Source organism: Monodelphis domestica, chromosome 3 (assembly GCF_027887165.1).
Source record: "Monodelphis domestica isolate mMonDom1 chromosome 3, mMonDom1.pri, whole genome shotgun sequence".
NCBI lineage: Eukaryota > Metazoa > Chordata > Mammalia > Didelphimorphia > Didelphidae > Monodelphis > Monodelphis domestica.
The window spans coordinates 316,116,639-316,138,335 of record NC_077229.1 but is presented as its reverse complement, the minus strand read 5'-3'; the positions used below and the strand labels follow the sequence as shown (position 1 = coordinate 316,138,335).

Sequence of the window (21,697 nt, the reverse complement as noted above, 5' to 3'; positions counted from 1 at the left end):
AACTCCTATACTTAGTGACATGTTGGACCATTTGCCCTCTAAGCCCTGCCAATGCCCGAGATCCTATGATTAGTCCTGAAGTGAAATAAAAAGAAGGAACAAACTGATGACTAAATAAGAAACTCATGTTGGCTGCCCTTTTTCCCCTTTCTTTCCAAGTTACTAAAGCAAAATTCTCAAAGCCAGAAATGTCTTCACAAGCATGGTGGGGGTAGACCTAGATCTCCCTATCTCCCCCAGGCTGGAAAACCAGTGGCCACTCATAGGCCTGATATCTCACTACTGATTAGACCTGGGGATTTAATGGGCTCTGTTTCTGACTTGGCCCAGCTTGACCCTCCCTAGGCAGCTAGAAGCTCACCTTGTGAGTGCTGGACTTAGTGCAGGTACCAATGGCCTTTAGCCCTACCACAGCTCAGAACTGCTAAACTAGCCTCCAGCTCCCTAGGAGCAGGAACCACAGCCTCAGACCCCTACTGCTAACATGAGAGAGTTCATTCCTGGTAGTCCCCTTACAAATGTCCTCTAAATGCCATCTGGGCAGGATTCATCTGCAATATTTCTACATTTCCAATTCAGATGGGCTTTCTCTAACATTTTATCTATAAAAGATTTTTCTTTCACTGTGTATTCATTTGTAAGCTAAATAAATCTTTCAAAAGTCTCACAGAGGCAGCAAATTTCAGGGTCAGAAGAGAATTCAGGTGCCATCTAGATCAAACTGTCCTTGAATAGGATTTCCACTATAATATGTCCATATGGGCAGCTGGGTGGCACAATAGACAGAGTGCTTGGCCTGGAATCAGGAAGATCTGGGTTCAAATCTGGCCTGAGACATTTACTAGTTTGTATGACCCTGGACAAGTCACTTTATCCTGTTTGCCTCTGTTCTCTTATCTGTAAAATGAGCTGAGGAAGGAAATGGCAAACCATTCCAGGATCTTTGCCAAGAAAACCCCTAAAAGTGGTCACAGAGAGTTGAACATGACCAAAACAACAACTAAAGAATAATGATATCCATGTGGTCATCCATCTTCTGCTTTCAGTTTTCCAATGAAGAAAAACTATTACCCCCTGAAGAAAGATCAATTTTTTAGATTTTCCTGACAGCAAACTAAAATTTGCCATTTTGCAATATCTATCCATTCCTTTTGGTTTTGTCTTGTAGAGTCAAAGGGAACGAGTCCATCTTCTATATGATAAACCAACAGTCTTTTCTTCTCTTGACTAAACAACTCTAGTTCATCCATCAGATCCTCATATAGCAGGGACCGAGGGACTACCATCTTGGCTGTCCCCTTATGGATGCTATCTGACTTATCAATGTTCCACTGAAATGGATTGCCTAGAAGACAGAGGGAAAATCTTAAAGAAGTAAATTAAATGTGTTCACACATAGCATTGGTGCTGACAACAGAATGTATGTTTTTAAATGCACAGAAAAAGGAGTGGTCTTTTCCTTCTGAACAAAAATAATGACAGACAAAAGGGTCCTGGATGTGTCTTAGTCTACAATCTGACCTTTGAAACAAAACTGTGAGCATCTTCATGCCTGGTCTGAAAATGCATTATGCAGATTAATGACCAGCCTTTCCAGTCACCCTGGAGGAAGGAAACCTGGAGGAATTTGGCTCCTGCTATGAACCTGTTCCAGGAAGAAATCTGCCACAGGGACACTTCCAGCAGGGACCATTCAATAACTGGGTAAAACTTAAAAAAACAACAACAAGAACCAAACAAATTTAACAAAAGGAAAAAACCTTGCTTTTCAGAGAACTCTGCACTGCACCATTTACTATGCATTAGACTCACTAGCTTTGGTATCTCTATTACTTAAGAGGAGTTTAAGATGAGATTTACTCATGGATGGCAAACTATCATACTCTTCCAGAAACTATCTTTAAACCTGAATCAAAGACTGAATTTGAAACCAGATAGTTCACTGATCTAAGTCTGCTGACTTGGATATTTCTTACATTTTGACATATAAAAAACTTTTAGAACATGTGGTGATATGTCTTAGTAGGAAGGAAGGAACGTGAGAGAGGAGGAAGAAAGGAGAAAAGGAAAGAGGGAAGGAAAAAAGAGGGGAGGAAGAAAGAAAAAAGAAGAAAGGAAGAAATAACGAATGAATGAAAGAAGGAAGAAAAGGAAGGAAAGAGGGAAGGAGGAAAAGAAAGAGAAGGAAGAAAGGACAAAGAGAGGAAGGAAGAAAGAAAGAGAGTAAAAGAAAGGAAGAAGGAAAGAAGGAAGAAAGGGAAGAAGGAAAGAAGGAAGGATAGGAAAGAAGGAGGAGAGGAAACAAAGATTTATTAAGTCCCAATTATGTGTTAACTACTATACTCTGCACTTTAAAAATCTCATCATTTGATCTTCCTCACATCTCTGAGGTAAGTGCTATTATTTCCCCAATTTTATAACTGTAGCTTAATCTGGAGTCCCTTCTAGTCAGAATAATAGTAGTGGTAGTCTCTCGGTGACTGAGAATGACTATTGTCTTTGTGCAGTTTCATCTACGGTGTACCCTCATGTGGCTTTGGAGTCCAAAGACTGAGGCGCACAGTTTGTGGCACATGGGGCATGGGACACCAGTTGTTACGGGAGGTGCAGTTGTGGCCTGGTGTCGGCGTTCACGCGCAGTGGCAAGACGTCAACGTCGCTCATCTTCAAAGGTGGTGGCGGCATGGTTAATATGGGTTCGCCAGCTGCTTCTGTCAGAGGCAGCGAGTTCTAGTTGCTTTGGTGTCATGCCAGCCCACTTCAAGTTGGACTTTAGCTGATCCTTGAATCTTTTCTTTGGTCAGCCTTGTTTCCTGAGTCCAGCTGACAGTTCACCATAGAATACCTGTCTTGGTATTCGCTGTGGGTCCATGCGGATGACATGTCCAGACCATTGTAGCTGGGTTTTGAGGACCAGACTTCGATGCTGGTGGAGTTGGCTCTGTCGAGGACTTCCTGATTGGTGATTCGGTCCTGCCATCGGATCCTCATGATTGACCGGAGGGAGCATTGGTGGAATTGCTCCAGCTGTTTCATGTGCTTCTGGTACAGTGTCCATGTCTCACAACCGTACAGGAGTGAGCTGAGGACCACTTCATTGTACACTTTGAGCTTCGTCGCAGTGCTTACACCGCTGTGTTGGAGGACTTTGCAGCACAGCCGCCCAAGTGCCTGGCTGGCCTTTTGGATCCTGGCATTAATCTCGTGGTCTAGGGACCTGTCGTTGGCAATGGTGCTGCCCAGGTACTTGAAAGTTTTGACGTTGGAAAGCTGTGTGCCATCAATAGTTATGCACGGCTGGTTCGTTGGCCTCCCTGGTGCAGGTTGGAACAGCACCTCTGTTTTGCTGAGGCTAATAGTCAGGCCAAACAGTTTTGTTGCGGTGGAGAACCTGTCCACAATGGTTTGGAGATGATTTTCTTGGTGGGCCATGAGAGCACAGTCATCTGCAAAGAGAGCTTCCAGGATGAGTCTCTCTGTTGTCTTTGTTTTTGCAGTCAGGCGGCGAAGGTCGAATAGTGAGCCATCCAGTCGGTATTTGATGTAGACGCCCAGGTCTAGATCCATCACAGCATGTCGTAATACTTGGGTGAAAAATAGGTTGAATAGTACCGGAGCGAGGACACAGCCTTGTTTCACGCCATTGGAGATGTTGAAGCGATCGGAAGTCTCTCCACCAGATAGGACTTCCCCTGTCATGTTGACATGAAAGAGCTGGATCAGTTTGACAAATTTTGCTGGGCAACCGAGCTTGCTGAGGATCACCCACAATGCATCCCTGTTCACTGTGTCGAACGCCTTTGTCAGGTCTATGAAGACAATGTAGAGACTTAGGTTCTGCTCAAGGCATTTTTCCTGCATTTGCCTCACTGTGAAGACCATGTAGATGGTTCTGCGATCTGGACGGAAGCCACATTGTGATTCAGGCAGGTTCTGCTCTGAAACAGATGACAGGAGTCTGTTGAGTATAACACAGGCGAGGATCTTTCCAGCAGTGGAGAGTAGTGAGATGCCTCTGTAGTTGTCACAGGATGCTTGTGAGCCTTTGTTCTTGTATAGGGCTACGATGGAGGCATCTCTGAGTTCTGGGGGCATGTCTTCCTCTTCCCATATGCTGGTCAGCAGTATGAGGAATACCTGGAGAGCCTTTCCATTTAAGGCCTTGTACACCTCGGTTGGGATCCCGTCTTTACCGGGTGCCTTGCCTGCACTCATTTGTTTAATGGCTTTTTGGACTTCCTCTATTGAAGGAGGGACATCAAGTTGTCCAATGGTGCAGTTTTGGGGGATCTGGTCAAGGGCTCTTTGGTCGACTGAAGAGGGTTGGTTGAGAAGCTGACTGAAGTGTTCTTTCCACCTATTGCTGATGCCTTTTTTGACTTTTATGAGAGTGTCACCGTCAGAGGATAGCAAGGGAGTGGTGGTGGGTTTTAATGGCCCATAGACAGTCTTGAGGGCACTGAAAAATTGTTTGTAGTTTTTCATATCAGCAAAATGCTGGATTTCTTCTGCCTTTTTTTCCCCACCATCGGTCTTGCATCTTCCTGATCTCACGCTGAGCTGTGGCTTGGAGAGACTTGAATCTTTCCTTTTTAGGAGCAGAGTTTGGGTTATTTTGCCAGTCTATAAAGGCTTTGTTCTTTTTGCTCAATAGGTCTTCAATAGCAGTGTTGTTCTCCTCGAACCAGTCCTGGTGGTTGCATTGTTTGGGGCCTAGGACTGCCTTTGATGTTTCCTTCACTGCGTCTCTGAACTGGTTCCATTTCTTGGTTGAGCTTCCAGTGAGTGGTCCCTTGGCAGACAGCTTGTCATCCAGGCAGGACTGGAATGTTTGCAAGTAAGATGGATCTCTAAGACGACTCACGTTGTAAAATGCGTGAACTGTCTGGGCATGTTTTGGATGGCGAGGCTCAATGTGCATTTGAAGTCGCTCTAACCAATCGGTGGTCTGTCCAGCATTCAGCTCCTCTCATGGCTCTGGTGATCTTTACATCCTGGATGTCTCACTGGCATACAATGATGTAGTCAATGAGATGCTACTGTTTTGATCGTGGGTGCATCCACGTTGTTTTATATTTGTTCGCCATTCTGAACACAGTGTTTGTGATGGTGAGTTCGAACTCTGAGCATTTGCTGAGTAGCAGTAGGCCTTTGTTGTTCATTTTGCCCACGCCGTGTTTGCCAAGCACTCCTTTCCATCTTTCATGGTCCTGGCCAACGCGGGCGTTGAAGTCTCCCAGTAGTATCAGCTTGTCATTTGTGGGCACTGAGTGTAGGACGGCACTCAGGTCAGAGTAGAACTGCTCGATGGTCTCCTCTGTGCTGATCAGTGTTGGGGCATATGCGCTGATGATTGTGGCATACCAGTCTTTGCTGAGAGGCAAACGGATCTTCATGAGCCTTTCGCTGATGCCCACAGGCAAGTCTGGCAGCTGTTTGAGCAAACTGGTCTTGATGGCCAGGCCAACACCGTGGATTCTGTCTTCATTTGTGGCTCTACCTTTCCAGAAGAAGGTGCATCCAGTGGTGAGTTCGCTGAGTGATCCCTCTTCTGGTAAGCGTGTTTCGCTTAAGTCTGCGATGTCGATGTTATATTGCGTCAGTTCTTTACCGATTAGAGCTGTTCTTCTCTCAGGTCTTGGGGTATTCTCTCTGTCAAGTAATGTCCTGATGTTCCATGCTCCTAGTAGGATTCCTGATTGAACAATGAAAGTCCCTAACTCATACCTTATAGTAAAGCTAGAACCTTAAGCTAGGTCTATTTTTAGAACTAATACAAAAAGATGTTAAGTACCTGTAAAGGTTAAATTAGTACCTAAAAAGGTCAAGTAACTTACAAAAGGCAAGCTTAACAAAGAGGTATGAAATACTCAGAAGATTTAATCTAACCAGGGAAGGTGAAAACCAAAGAAGGTGAAAACTAAGAATGGGCAGTCCTGGAAAAAAGTGTCTACTGTGATTGGTAGATGTGAAAAATTAGGGGAGGTGACATAAGAGAAAATTCTCTTTAAAAGGAAGGGGTAAAAAGTCAGGAGACAATTGAATTCAGTTTGAGGAGCAGTTCAGAGTGGAGGGAGATTCTGAATTGGAGTTCAGGAGATTCAGTGGAGGACTGGAGGTTGCTTGGAGATGGTCTTGTGGTAAGTAATAAGACTGACTCGCTCCCCCTTAGGCTCAGGCCTAGGCCAAAATGGCCTAGGCCTTTTTCTACTGCTTGGCTCAGCCTGAGCCAGAGCAGTTTAAATTAATTTTCTCTCTCTCTCTCTCTCTCTCTTTCTCTCTCTCTCTCTCTCTCTCTCTCTCTCTCTCTCTCTCTCTCTCCCTCTCTCTCTCTCTCTCTCTCCTTCCTTTAATTCCTTCTTTCTTTATTAATTAAAATCTCCATAAATCCCAGCTGATGGGTATTTTTCATATTTGGGAATTTCTCATGGTAACCACTTATTTAGAATTTAAGTCAAAACACTAAAATTATTCTTACAGTTTTGGTGTTTACAATTCTCATTTTATAAATGAGGCCTAGAGAAATTAAATGCCTTACCTCTAATCAGAGAAGTTAAATGACTTATCCAAGGTGACTTACATAATAAATGGCAAACCAGGATGTGAACCCAGGTCTCTGACTACAAATCCAGTGTCCTTTCACACTACATTTTACCTTTCATGTCAGGCATGTTCTGAACCCAGAGCACTCACTGATGTTCACATTTGCCATATGAACAACCCATGTGGTTTTGTACTTATCTGTGTTATGCTCATGGCATATAACTATTAAATATTGCCTTCCCTCTCTTACTTATTTTGGATTTGTCCTGCACATAACTTGTTTGCCCGTGTTTGTTTGCCTCTTTTCCCCCATTAGACTGTAAGTTCCTTGCAGGCAGGGGCTGCCTTTTGCCTCTTTTTGTGCCCCCAACACTTAGTCCCCAGTGCCTGGCACATAGGAGATCCTTAATAAATGTTTATTGACTGACTGAACTATCCCCTCCCCCTGAGGGAGGGGGGGTTCCTCTTGTGAGCTGGGAGCTGAGTCCCTGCCAGTTACCTAAAAGGGGGTGTCAAGCCTGGGGTTCCATGGGTGTTCAGCTAGTTTGGTGGCAGAGACCCAGGGAGGGCCACAGACATTCAGCAGTACTTCCTACCTTTCATGGCCAGGGCCTTGGCCAGCCCTAGCCCAAATGGGCACTGCCTCTGTGGAGGCCCATCTTCCCATACCTTTTTCCATGTCATGCCTGATCTGCTCCTCCAGGTCCTCTGGGGACACGTAGAATTCTGCTTCAGTTCCCCGTGGAGACTTGGGCCGACAGCGTCCACAGCAGCAGTTACAACAACAGCAGAGGCAGCAGCAAAAGTAGCAGCCCGTTAGGATGCCAAAGAGCACAAACAGTGTCTGGAGGAGACAAAGAAAAAGAAGGGAAATTTGGAAGAGGTCACAGGAGTCCCAGGGTCCTGGGTCACAGGGCCAGGGCTGGAAGGGAGCTTGGAGGTCATCTCAGGAATGCCAGATGCAGAGAAAGGCCCGCCATTGTGCTGAGGGGCTTCACACATACTTTCTTGTTTATCTTGACAAAAAGTCTAAGGGGTAGGTGCTGTTAACATCCCTATTCTACAGAGGAGGAAACTGAGCCAAGAGGAGGTTATATGACTTGCCCCAGCCAGTAAGCATCTGAGACCAAATTTGACTTCAGGCCTTCCTAACTCCAGGCCATGCGCGCCATCAGTTGCACCACCTAGCAAGAAGAGCTGCCCAAAGGCACACAAGTAGTAAGCCAGCTGTGGACTCAGATTTTTGAACCTGGACCCTGTGATTCCAAGTTCAGTATTCTTTACTACTATGCCACATTCCAGAATACCATATAATTTGGGCTATGAAGAAGTCGGCCCAAGTCCTGGAAATTATGAGGATCATTGTGGCTAGCAGTCACACAGCATCCCAAAAACTTGGGACGTGCTCTAGAGTACTGTAAGGTTTGCCAGTTTTTATTTCCTTTATCCTTATAACCCACTGAAGTAGATACTATGATTTTCTCCTCCATTTTACAGACAAGGAAACTGAGGCTAAGGTTAAATGACTCAGCCAGGGTCCCATAGCTACAAAGTAGAAATCATAGATCTCACAAAGAAGGGGCCTCAGAGGCCATCAAATCCTGAACCTCCATTTTACAGATGAGGAAACTGAGGTCCAGAGATGTTCTAAGTGACTCACCCAAAGGCTCACAGGTAGTAAGCAAAAGAGCCAGATTTTAAACTCAAGGCTCAGGATTCCAAGTTCAGCATAGATGCTGAGGCCAGAATCCCTTAGAGTGGGGGAAAGTTTCAGAGATCTACAGAGTCACAACCCAGCTATCATAAATTGGCTGTCCCAGACCCCCTCCCTCCCTTTCTGCCCCAACTCTGCCTCTTCCACCCAGAAAAAGAAACCATAAATATCAGAGTCCTCTGGAAACATGTATTTCCCATCACATAACATGACAATCAGCATTCAAGTGCCTCTGAACAGAGGTAACTTCTCAGAGAGATGCCCTGGCAAACAAATCTGTGTTCACATGCAGACACATATGTGTATATCTGTTCCTCTAGAGTTTCCCTCACAGATTTTCTCCCTCATCTCCATCTGTTAAAAATCTTTCTCAGGCTCAGCTCAGGCTCCACTTCCCACAAGAAGTCTTTCTGGATCTTAAACCCTCCCCTCTCCAGCTAAAAGTAATCTCAGATTTCCTTGAAAACATAAATGCTTGCTGTGAACACCTTCTTTGTTCTGAGCACATCCTGCATTACTGCACACTCATTCATTGGCATCAGTGTTTCCCAATGCCTTGTGCTCTGCCCAGAGTGGGCACTAATAAATGTTTTCCCAAAGTAATTGAATTGTTCTCCCCTCTGAGCCCAGAGAGCAAGAGAAACAGTTGGCAATTAGTCCTCCTGAAAATGATGTAATCTCAGAGGAAATCAAAAGACCCATTTAAAATAATTCCATTTTGAACTATGTCTGGTAGAGGCCAGTCTCTCCTGACTCTGCTCTTTCCCCTGTGCTCACTGCCTCTCTGGGGACTGCAGTGACAAGGTGATGACTCCTTCCAGGGCCACGTCTCCACTGGAATCAGTGGGGATTTCTGAAGCCCTCGCTGTGTGCCAGGCCCTGGGCTCAATATTCAAAGGACACAGACAAAAATGCTACAGGCCCCAGCTTCAAGGACCTCATGTGGCCATTCGTTCCCAACGTGCGGACTCCTAGAGTTGATTTGCATTAGCCTTCATTCATTTGCTTTTTCTAATTTCATAAGGTTTGTGGATGAAAGAAGGAATGAGAATGGCATTCAGCAGGCAAAATTTGTTGGTGATCAATTAAGTTTGATCCTTGTGTGCATAAGAGCCATCAAGGACTTGACTGATAGTAGTTTAGTCTATATGTAAATATAGGTATCATGACTTTAGGCTTTACCTTTGTAGAGAACCATGTATGTACATGGCTATATGGCAACCTAAAGTCACCACCATCACATGAGCTTGTGTTTATATTGGGAATATTTTGGAAACCAAACCTGGTGGTTGGGTATCCAAGTGGATTCTAAGTGGATTCTATGTCATAGAGTTCCTAAAATGCAGATTCCCTGCCACTATTCATCTGCCATTTTAGTTCACTCAGTCTCTGTCTCTGTCTGTCTCTCTCTGTCTCCCCCCCACCCAATTCCCTCATCTGCTTCTCCGTCTCTGTCTCAACATGTCCCTCTCTGTGTGTGTCTCTTTCTCTCTTTCTCCCCTCTCCCCTTCACCTGGCCTTCTTCTACTTCTCAATTCTCACCTTTCACTCCCTCCCTTAGAGAGGGCTCAAGGTGAGTGTATATGACACAATTACCACATACCGTCTCCTAGATTATTGTTGTTTCTGTAGACTGTGCTATATATAGCAAAGTACACAGCTAAATTTGTTCTAAAATAATTTATTAAGCAGTCATCACACAAATGGAATTATTTTGGGGGGGCTCTAAGAAATGACTCATTTTTTATTTAGTCATTACTGGAGGGGAAAAGGGAGGCTGAATTAACCCGAAGCTCCAACTTCAAATATAATTAATATCTTGAAGTGTTACAAGACATGCATGCTGTGTATTTTAATTGTCTGATCAATTAAAGCAGAAAGGAAAATTCCTCAAATAGCACCTTTCTGGGAAAGTGATGCCTACGAATACTTGTGAGTTAAATACAAAGGTTTGAGAATTTTCAAAATGACACAAATCCAAGATTTTCAAGGAAAAGTCTTTAAAGGAAAGAAGTAGTCTCACCTTTGCCCACCAGCTGGACAGCATGAAGTAGGTGTTAACATTTTCCTCTCCAAACTGTTCTGCCACATAGAGTCCCAGTGACCCATACTTATCATAAATATTTCTCTTTGTCGAATCTGTCAATATAGTGTGAGCATTGTTGATCTCTTTAAACTTCTCGGCAGCCTCAGGGTTATCTGGATTCTTGTCTGGATGGTGTTTCAGAGCCAATTTTCTTTTTAAAAAATGAAAAAGAAAGAAGGAAAGGTTCTGCTTGACTAGCGGCATGTCATAAGTGATCTGTATAGACTAAACATTGCTTTGTACATTCTCCAGGTCTGTGGACAAGCATGGGGTGGTAAATTGTATGGTCACAGTGGTTTAGTACTAGTAGCTAAAATTGACATAGCGCTTTTAAGTTTTACAAATTTTTTTCATATTATATTGTCTCATTTGATCCTCACAACAATGCTTTATAGAAGGTGCTATTATTATTCTCATTTTATAGAGAAGGAAACCCAAGGCCCAAAGAGGTGAAGTGAATTTGCCTGAGGCCCCAGATAACTATAATTTGAACTCAGATCCTATCAGCATTCTTTCTATTCTGTTATATAGTTTTGCCCAGGATGGCAGGATTTGAACTTAGGGCTTGCTGATTCCCAATCCTATTGCTTTATCCACTTTACCAAACTTTTAAAGGGAAGGAGAATTTGACTTATCATCTAATAACTCTCTGAGGCAGAAGTCATTCCCTCATTTCTGACAGAGAGACTGTGGGGAGGCAGCATGGCAAAGTGGACAAAACATTGCCTCTAGACCCAAAGAACTTCAAATTCCCCCTCAGTTGCTTGTGGGCCAGTCACTTAACTTCTTCTGAGTCTTCATGTCTTTGGCCTCTAAGGTTCCTTCCAGTTCTCTATTCATCATTCTCTATATTACAGATAAGGGAGAAGAAACAAACCTTTATTAAGGGCCTACTATGTGTCAGGCAGGAGATCTCATCTGATCCTAACAAGCAAACCCTGTGAGGTAGTGCAGTTATCACCCCCATTTTACAGTCAGGAAATTGAGGCCAACAGAGATGAGTGACTTCCCCAGAGTCCCACAGTTAATGTGGGAGGCCCACTCTCTCCACTGCCTAGGCGCTTAGTTAGGAGAGGTGTCGGACTTTATGGATGCTCAAAGGAGGCAGTGATAGCACCCAGGCCTTATGGCTCTCAGACTACAACCCCATCCCCATCCAAGCCTTAGGATGCCCAGGGTCCCCTGATTCAAGGGAGCACACTTCTCCAGATATCTCCACATGTGCCCCACCTTCATGAATGCATTTTCTAAAAGACTGAGCAACAGGTTCCCAAAACACCACTCTGCTATTCATTGGTGCAGACAGGACCAGGTTTATGTGAGAGGACATTACCTCCAATGAGGGGGTGTCCCCACAGTGTCATGCAACCAGTTGCCTCAACCAATAATTCATTTGGGGGAAAAATATAGATCTGCCCAATCAGATTCTAGATGTCATAGCCTCACATAGGAGGTAGTTTGGGCAGTTTCTTCTTTTTAGGTATCACAACCCCAAAGAAGATGTCTAAATCTAGGCTCAGCAGAGCCATCATCCCTGCTGCCCATCCCTAGGCTAGTGCCTCACCCTCCACCCTCTTTCAGCCCGTAAATTATTCCAGATTAGCTGACCTCCAGATTTTGTCCTCCTATGAACTCAAACACTTTCTCTCTCCTTTTCCTTTCCCAGCAGCATGATTTCTGATATTAGTTTCTGGTATACAAGCCACTCAAAATCCTGTGATTTCCCCCCCACCCCCCAAATTTATAAATATCCATAAAGGAAGCATATTTATTTGGAAATGCACAACACAAAAGGAAAGGAGCTGGTCGAGAGGCCCATTATGTAAAATGCATCATTTTGGCAACACTATAAAACTATCCCCTAGTTTACTCATGATGAAAAATGCTTTCCAACTGGCAAACAGCTGGAGTGAGCAATGGGGCTTCCTTTTACCTTTCGACTCGAGAGCATTGCCGTTGTGCCCATGGCAAGCCACTCAATCAATTCCTGTTGAAATTGAGTTTGTTGAATTTTGCAGTGATTTTGCTGCATTTGAATTGATTATAATTCTTTGAAAAACAGATATTGAATCCAATTATCTCTGTGTCCTTAGCTATTCCAATTCAACTTCATTCAATTCAGCAAACATTAAGCATCTACTATGAGCATAGCATATGATAGGAGCAGGGGGAGATACAAAGTTTAGAAAAGACAAAAGTCCCTACCTTCCTGAAGCTAGTCTACTATGGGGATGTGACATAGATATAGATAATTATAACCTAAAATAATGCAGGAGAAATATGTCCATAAAAGACATGGAAATAAAGTATGTTTCTGAGAGAGAAAATATAATTAATATATTTTGCCTTTTAATCTTGAATACATTAACCCAGATTGAATTGTTTGTCAACTCCAGGAGCAGGGAGGGAAGAAGGGAGAGACAACATGAATTCTATAACTTTGGAAAACTTATGTGGAAATTTGTTATTAAAATAAAATAAGGATACAACATAAAAAGTCTTGAATACATTGCTGCTCCTTGTGACCAAGCAATCACCCATGCACTATTAGTAGCTAATCATACACTTGCAGACTATTAAATTGCATTCAGAATTGCAGAATTGGAAGGGACTTCAAAAACTATCTAGTTCATCTCGTACCTAAATAAGAATCTCTCTTATAATAATCATCTATGTCTTGATTAGCACTAATAATGAATCCTATTGGACTACTGTGATGTTTACATTTATGTTATATATTATATTATATTATTATGTATTATTCAAATTATATTATGTTCAAAATGTAATTTAAAAGGTGCTTTACATGTATTCACTCATTTGATCCTTAGATGGCAATTGGTGTCAACCCAAAGGAAATTTACAATGAAAAAACTATTCAATAAGTTTTAAGTTTTTTCATTAATAGCACAACTCCAAAAGATTAAAAAATACATTTCTGATTCATTTACTACAAAGTATTTTTTAAACATAATTTTTAAATGGCTGAACATTTTACTTAAAGAAAAACCTATACTGACAATAAGAAGAAAACATGCTTTTGTTGTTTAAAAGTGTTTAGCAGCATAAATCAAACTGTCTTTTTAAAAAACCTTTCTTTCCATCTTAGAATCGGTACTGTGTATTGGTTCCAAGGCAGAAGATCAGTAAGGGCTAGGCAACGGAGGCTAAGTGACTTGCCCAGGGTCACACAGCTAGGAAGTGTCTGATTGTCTTCCTTTTCAATCTTCATACATATACTGGTAGGTACATATAACTTTATCCACATCTTAGCAAATTTGCATCTCACATTCTCACACAATGAACCAAATATAATTGGATAACCTGAGGCATTATCTAAAATCAGTAATGCTATAAATGCAATATTGTTGTCACTGCTATATTTTTTCAACAGATGGGCTAAAATAAAGAGAACCATTCTTCAAAATCAGTATTAGTCAGTCACCTATGATTCCTTATTTTTCCACCAAGGAACTGGAAGGGATTGATGTCATGGTCTTTCAAAGAGTAAGCATTTCAAAGCAGGCAAACATTGGTTTTAATTTAAAATCCTCTTCTACCTTGCCTTTCCATAAAAATATTAGACAAATTAGACAGATTTCAAAAAAAATCTTTAGACACTTTAAATCCAGATTGAGGCTTTTTTTTTCTTTCTTAGGAATGTAAATTCTGGAAGGTATAGTTTCCCAAATTAAGCCTGTTTCAAAAACATTTTTAAATTTTTGATGAGTGTTTCCACCTTCAAGTATTTTCTTCAAAACATCAGGATATTTGGAAAGACCTCCAGGAATTGATGCAGAGCGAAAGAAACAGAACCAGAAGAACATTGTACACAGAGACTGATACACTGTGGCACAATCGAATATAATGGGCTTCTCTACTAGCAGCAATGCAATGACCCAGGATAATCCAGAAGAATTTATGGGAAATAATGTTATCCACATCCAGAGAAAGAACTGTGGGAGCAGAAATGCAGAAGAAAAATATATGATCGTTCACATAGTTCAATGGGGATATGATTGGGATTTTGATGTTAAAAGATCATGCTACTGAAAATATGAATAACATGGAATTAGGTTTTGAACATTGATACATGTTTTTACCAGTGGAATTGCTTGTCAGCTCTGGGGCGGGGGGGGAAGAGGGGAGGGAAAGAACATGAATCATGTAATCATGGACAAATATTTTAAATAAATATATATAACAAATTAAATATATGCAATAAATAAATTTTAAAAAACATCAGGATATTTAGCTGCTCTCTTCTTACCTGACCTGGCCACTTGTTTGGTATATTAATGGCAATATTTTCTTCTGGTTGGTTTCAGGGCACTGTAGGTCGAGAAAGGCAAATTCAAGGCATAGTGCTTAGTCCTTAAAAGAATATAAATCCCTATCACGCTCCTTGATGCAGATGTATAGCTTTCCTTATTGCTCAGCTGTAGGCTGACATGCATTTCCAAAGTCTAACAGAGCACCAGCATTCCTTCACTTTTTAAACATTGTTTGGATCTCTGTCAGTTCAAAATGCAGAGAAACTAATGTTTCTTGTGTTCTTCTAAATGCAGAGTTGAAGACAAAGGAGTGGAGGAACTGGTCTTGAATTAATCTGATTCCTGGGGCTAGCAGCACTCTGAGAATTGCTGGCAGACACCCTAGCTATGGACCTCCACAGGAAATTAGGCTAACAAAACCTCCCTAAAGATCTCCACACTTTTTAAAAAAAGTCAGGTCTGCAATTTCTTCAAAGTATATGTGTGATGGGTAGTGGGTTCCCAGTGTGGAAACTCCCTTTACCAATTTGTTGTTGATTCAGTCATTTCAGTCACATCTAACTATGCGACCCCTTTTGGGGTTCTCTTGGCAGAGATACTGGAGTGGTTTGCCATTCCTTCTCCAGATCATTTTACAGATGGGGAGAAAGAGACCATTAAGTTGTCACACAGCTAGAAAGGGTCTGAGGTTGGATTTGAACGTAAGGCTCCATGACTCCAAGACCAGCACTCAATTCACTTAAACAATATGTAACTCAAAGACTTAGAGGCACTTGTGGGGCAGTGATAGTGGCCCAGGTCTCATAGCCAATCTGTGAAGATGGAAAATAAGTTAAGGGTATCTAAGGAGAAGAAAATGCCTTAAATCAAATTCCAAATTGGCAAAATTTCATTGAGTCCCACAGATCCTTTTTCCAATAGAGAGGTTCCCCATGTGAAGTCAGCAAGAGAGAAATGCGAGACATAAGGAAACCTTTTACTTTGGGACTTTAAGTGTTAATGCATCAGCGACTGCGTGATGTGGTCTGGCTAAAGCTGGCATCTTGTCTGCAGCTGCTATAAGTTTTTCCTTGTATTTCTCCTTCCAAAATCTGGAGGTGTCATGGAGCTCCATGCTGTACTGAGGCCACATTTGTGACTCTGTTTTTCTGCTGTGGACAAACGTTAAATGCTCTCACATTTTCTTACCCTGCTCTACTCTAAATTCTGAATGACTGTCTCCATCCCCTCTGAACTGTGCTGCTTCCCATCCTAGGCCTCCTCTGAAACAAGACTGACAGAGACAACATTTCTGTTTGCTTTCCACGCCTGATACTCTGTGAGGCTCATGGGAAACATCCTTTCCCCCAAACAAGACCTCACTCCTGCTCCTCTGGTTCCAAGACTGCCCCCCCCACTTCTGTTGCTTCTAAAAGCCTGTTATTTTGCTAAAACTCTGATTTGTCTTAAAAGCTTCTCTTCTACTGAAAGTTAGCAGCTATGGTCTCAGGAAGGTCCCCCTTCAGCTTTCCTTGAAGGACTATGTGGAGAAAACCTGACTGTGAGCTCAGGCACAATGCCCCCTTGCTGTGCCCTCTTTAGTTCTAGGGAGAAGCAGGAAAGGAATGAGTAGATGCTCTCCATGGGGGATTGAGACTGGACTTTTGACTTCACTGTTAAAAGGAACTCCTAGATGAGGAAACTTCCTCTATCATCTGCTATTCATTTGTGTCTGACTTTTTGTGATCCTATTTGGGGTTTTCTTGATAAAGATACTGGAGTGGTTTGTCATTTTCTTTTCATTTTATAGCTTGTCTTATAGACGAGGAGACTGAGATGAACAGGGTTAAGTGATTTGTCCAGGGTCACCTGATTAGGACATGACTGAGTTTGGATTTGAACTCAGGTCTTCCTGCCTCTCAGCCCAGTGCTCTGTCCACCAGACCACTTAGCTGTCCCTTGGTGCAGGCTACCCATAAAGAGAGGCATCATCTCTATAGTGCAGTCTCTCTGCAGATCATTAGTGCTGGAAGGAATCTTCAGGATCTTATTACTAACATGTGGGATGACCAGCTAGAGTACATGCCTACAGTAGGATTTGCACCATCAGGACCCCCAAATTAAACCCTAGCTGATGTCTCTTCTTTTCCTGAGTGGCCATGTTCTCTAGGCCCACACCTCGCAGCTAAGGTTGCCTCTCCCAGTCAGAATGAGCTGTGAGCTTGGCTACACATGCAGACACTTAGGGTGAGATCTGCTGCTGCCAGTCTTTTACTGAAAAAACCACTGAACCAACTCAAACCAACCAGCCTGAATGGTCCCTGGGGGGAACAAACTCAAACTGGTACTTGTAGGAACCATATTCTTTGATACTGAACATCTCTGTCTTATCAATAAGCAAACTTTACCATTCTTCCTTTGTTTTGTGCAGCTATATGTATCAGGGGCAGCTGGGAGGCTTGGTGGATTAAGAACCAGGTCTAGAGATGGGAGGTTCCGGGTTCAAATCTGGCCTCAGACACTTCCTAGCTGTGTGACCCTAGGCAAGTCACTTAATCCTTACCACTCTTCTGCCTTGGAAACAATACACAATACTGATTCCAAGACAGAAGATGAGGGTTTAAAAGAACAACAACTAGATGTTTCAAGGCTTTACCTTGTTGCCCTGGGCTTAAGTTGAATCTAGTCCCAGCATAGCTATGTCTTGTCTTCTTCCCTTCAACAGAATATATTTTGTTTTCTTTAAAGCATCTGCCTTGGGTACTTTGGTTTACTCTCATGTCCCACTTGAGTAGGTAGTTTACAGTAATTGGTGTCAGAAATGGATTGGAAGGCTAAGAAAGGAAGCTCACCACTCATTGTCATTAAAAACCAGGGAAAGACTACTCAATGCTCTGCACATTGAGCAAAGGAACCTCATGGTTAATTCCTAATAGTAGAGTTTTCTGGGATTTCATTTATACTAACCTCTTTGGGCTCAGGAGTGAATCTCTAGGCTATAAGCACACTGAGATATTGCCCCCATTTGGAGAAAGAGGAGGACACACTGGAATCATAAAATAACAGAAGGCTCCCTACCCAATTCCTTCTTTTATGTGTTCCATAACTACTTCTAGAGTCCTATTTAGAATACAAATCTTGCATTATATCTTTATCAAACTGTGAATAATATCAATTCATCTTCCATTTGATTCTACAGTATACAGTGTGGAAAAGGGTATGAGCAGAGACCACCACATGGGGACAGCTCTCTGTGCTTCTGATCACACACAATCGGTCAATTAAAATGATCTTCTAGGGATGGGGCAGAGCCAAGATAGTAGCTTAGTAGTAGCCAAAGCTGAAATTGCTCTGAAAATCCTTCCAAACCAACCTTTAAAAAGCACTTTAAAATGACAGGAGTAAAAAACCAACAGTAAGACAGAGTGAGGGGGCTCTCCCATTGAACACAACTTGAAAGGTAGGCAGACATACCACTGCTGGGTTTCTACCCCAAAGAGATAATAAGGAAAAAGACTTGTACAAGAATATTCATAGCTGCGCTCTTTGTGGTAGCAAAAAAAAAATGGAAAATGAGGGGATGCTCTTCAATTGGGGAATGGCTGAACAAATTGTGGTATATGTTGGTGATGGAATACTATTGTGCTCAAAGGAATAATGAAGTGGAGGAATTCCATGTGAACTGGAACAACCTCCAGGAATTGATGCAGAGCGAAAGGAGCAGAACCAGGAGAACATTGTGCACAGAGACTGATACACTGTGGCACAATCAAATGTAATGGACTTCTCTACTAGCAGCAATGCAATCATCCAGGACAATTCTGAGGGACTTATGAGAAAGAACACTATTCACATCCATAGAAAGAACTGTGGAAGTAGAAACAGAAGAAGAACAACTGCCTGATCTCATGAGTTGATGGGGGATATGATTAGGGATATAGACTCTAAGCCATTACTTCAATGCAAATAGTAATAATATGAAAACAGGTCTTGATCAATGACACATGTAAAACCTATTGTTTGTAAACATGTAAAACAAGGATTTGCTTGTTGGCTATAGGAGGGGGTTGAGGGGAGGGGAGGGAAAGAACATGAATCATGTACCTATGAGAAAATATTCTAAATTAATTAATTAAATAAAAATGTTCAAATAAAAAAAAAGGTAGAGAGAGAGAGAGAGAGAGAGAGAGAGAGAGAGAGAGAGTGTCCATTTTCATGGGATAAAGAACCTGAAGCAATACTGTGCACCATACCTTCACCTACTGCACCAGGTTCTGAGCCTGGGGATGGGGCAACTTCAGGATCCTGAGACCATGCCTACCTCACTAACAGAGCACTTCAGATGCACCCCTTGAAGTCCCAAACCCTGACACCAGTCTGCAGTGAGCAGAAGTCCATAGTGCTTGGCCCTTTCAAGCCTGTGCTACTGTGAAGCCCTAGCCCCAAAGCAAAATAGTTCAAAGTGCTGAGCCCTGTAAGTCATAAGTAGAGGAAACAGAATCATCAGCTTTCAGAACTTCCAGCCCTTGGGGGAAAAAGGCTGGGAAAATGAGCAAACTGCAAGAGAAACAACTAAGCATAGAAAATTTCTATGGAGGCAAACAGCAAGGCAGAGTGAGTCAGTAGGGGAAGGTGAGATCCAAGTATCCACATGCAAAACTTCAAAGAAAAATGGCAATTGGTCTCAAGAACTAGAAAAACTCAAAAAAGAATTCAAAAACCAAATAAGAAAAGGGGGGGGGATGAGGAAAAGGAATGAAAGTAATACAAAAAGAAAATAACAGCTTAAAAAGTAAAAAGGATCAACTATAGAAAAAGGCAAAAAAAAAATCCAATGAAGATAAGAATTCTATAAATGGACTAATGGAAAAGATCATGGAAGAAATTCATTTTTAAAAATTAGAATTGGGCAAACAGAAACTAATGACTATGAGACATTAAGAAATAATAAAACAAGATCAAAAGAATGAAAAAAATAGAAGAAAATATTAAATACCTCATTGAAAAAACTGACCTAGAAATTAGATCCAGGAGACAATTTAAGAATTACTGGACTACCTGAAAGTTGTGATTTTTAAAAAAAAGTCTAGATATCATATTACAATAAATTATCAAAGAAAATTGCCCTGATATTCTAGAACAAGAGATTAAAATAGAAATTTAAAGAATCCACAGATCACCTGATGTGATGAATTTCCAAATGACAGTTCTAAGGAATGCTATAGCCAAATTCAAGAGCTTCCAGGCCAAGTGATTAAAAACAAAAACTGGTGTGGAAGGATAGAGTGAAAGAAGAAAGGGAAGGACTAAAAGAAGAAAACAAGATGGAGAGGAATACTCAGATGGTAGTAATAACTGTGAATGTAAATGGGATGAACTCACCCAGAAATGGATAGCAGAATGGATTAAAAAACAGAATCCTATCATATGTTGTTTATAAGAAACACATTTGATGCAGGTAGACACAGAGTAAAGGCAAGGGGCTGAAGCAGAATCTATTGGGCTTCAACTGAGATAAAAAAAAAAAAAGCAAGAGTAGTAATCATGATCTCAGACAAAGCTAAAGTAAAAATAGATTTGATAAAAAGAGATAAGGAAGGTAATTCTATCTTGATAAAAAGTAGTATGAGATAAGGAAGGTAATTCTATCTTGATAAAAGGTAGTATGAGATAAGGAAGGTAATTATATCTTGATAAAAGGTAGTATAGTATAGCATCCATATCTTTAAAGGAGAAACTAAAGGAGTTTAAGGACTGAATAGACTGTCAAACAATACTAATGAGGGACCTCAATATTTCCCTATCAGAACTACATAAGTCTAAACAAAAAATAAATAAGTAAAAGAAGTAAATGAAATTCTAGAAAAGTTAGACTTGGTACACATCTGGAAAAAATTTGAATAGGGATAAAAAGGGATATGCATTTTTTTCAGCAGCACATGGTACATATACAAAAACTGACCTAGGGCATTGGTGAACCTTCTCCTAATTCAAGTGCCCAGAGGACAAATTCAAGCTGTCTGTGAGCCCCCAAATTACTGGAGAAAAGCTGAAGGAGAAAGTGCTTGCTTTGGGCAGCTGGACAGGGGCAAGGCATGAAAAAAATGTCCTTGGGAACTGGGAAGAGGGGGAACAGAGCATCTCCCTGAGTGCTAGCCCCCCATATGTGACACATCTTTGTCAACTCCATACTAGGGCATAAAAACTTCACCACCAAATAACAGAAAAGCAGAAATAATAAATGCAACTTTTTCAGATCATAATACAATAAAAATTATAAGCAATAAAGGATCATAGAAAGGCAAATTAAAAATTACCTGGAAACTAAATAATCTAATTCTTCAAAATGGGTGGGTCTAGTGGCAGCTAGGTAGCTCAGTGGATTGAGAGTCAGGCCCAGAGATGGGAGGTCCTGGGTTCAAATCTTGCCTCAGATACTTCCTAGCTGTGTGACCCTGGGGGCAAGTCATTTAACCTCCATTGCCTAGCCATTACTACTCTTCTGCCTTAGAACCAATACCCAGTATTGATTCTAAGACGGAAGGTAAGGGTTTAAAAAATGGGTGGGTCAAAGAACAAATTATAGAAATAATCACTGATTTCATTAAAGAAAATGACAATGAGAAGATAACATATAAAATTTATGGGATACAGCCAAAGCAGTACTCAAAGGAAAATTTACATCCCTGAATGTTTATATCAATAAACTAGAGAAAAAGAAGACCAATGATTTGGGCATGCAACTAAAAAAACTGGAAAAAAGAATGAATTAAAAATCCCCAATCAAAGACTAAATTGGAAATACTAAAAAACAAAGGAAAATTTAATAAAATTGAAAATAAAAGAACTATTGAACTAATAAATAAGAGTAAGGGTTGGTTCTATTTAAAAAAAAATAGAGCATTGGTTAATTTGATTAAAAAAGGAAAGAAGAGAATCAAATTACCACTGTCAAAAGTGAAAAGGGTAATTTCACTTCCAATAAAGAGGAAATTAAAGTAATCATTAGTGAACTATTTTGCCCAATTATAAGAAAATAAATTTCATAATCTAGGTGAAATAGATATTCACCAAAATATAAATTGCCTAAATTAACAAAAG

General features: G+C 41.4%; 1 protein-coding gene across 4 annotated transcripts in view; it reads right to left on the bottom strand.

The window, feature by feature from the left end:
- DNAJC5B (DnaJ heat shock protein family (Hsp40) member C5 beta) overlaps positions 1 to 21,697 on the bottom strand; it is a 119,577-nt gene that overhangs the window by 16,093 nt on the left and 81,787 nt on the right. For all 4 annotated transcript variants that reach the window (XM_007487045.3, XM_007487047.3, XM_007487046.3 and 1 more), the window contains 2 exons: positions 10,281 to 10,494; positions 7,213 to 7,387 (listed from right to left, as the gene is read on the bottom strand). In XM_007487045.3, the coding sequence (XP_007487107.1) occupies positions 7,213 to 7,387; positions 10,281 to 10,494 (389 nt within the window). The remainder of the gene's footprint in view (positions 1 to 7,212; positions 7,388 to 10,280; positions 10,495 to 21,697) is intronic.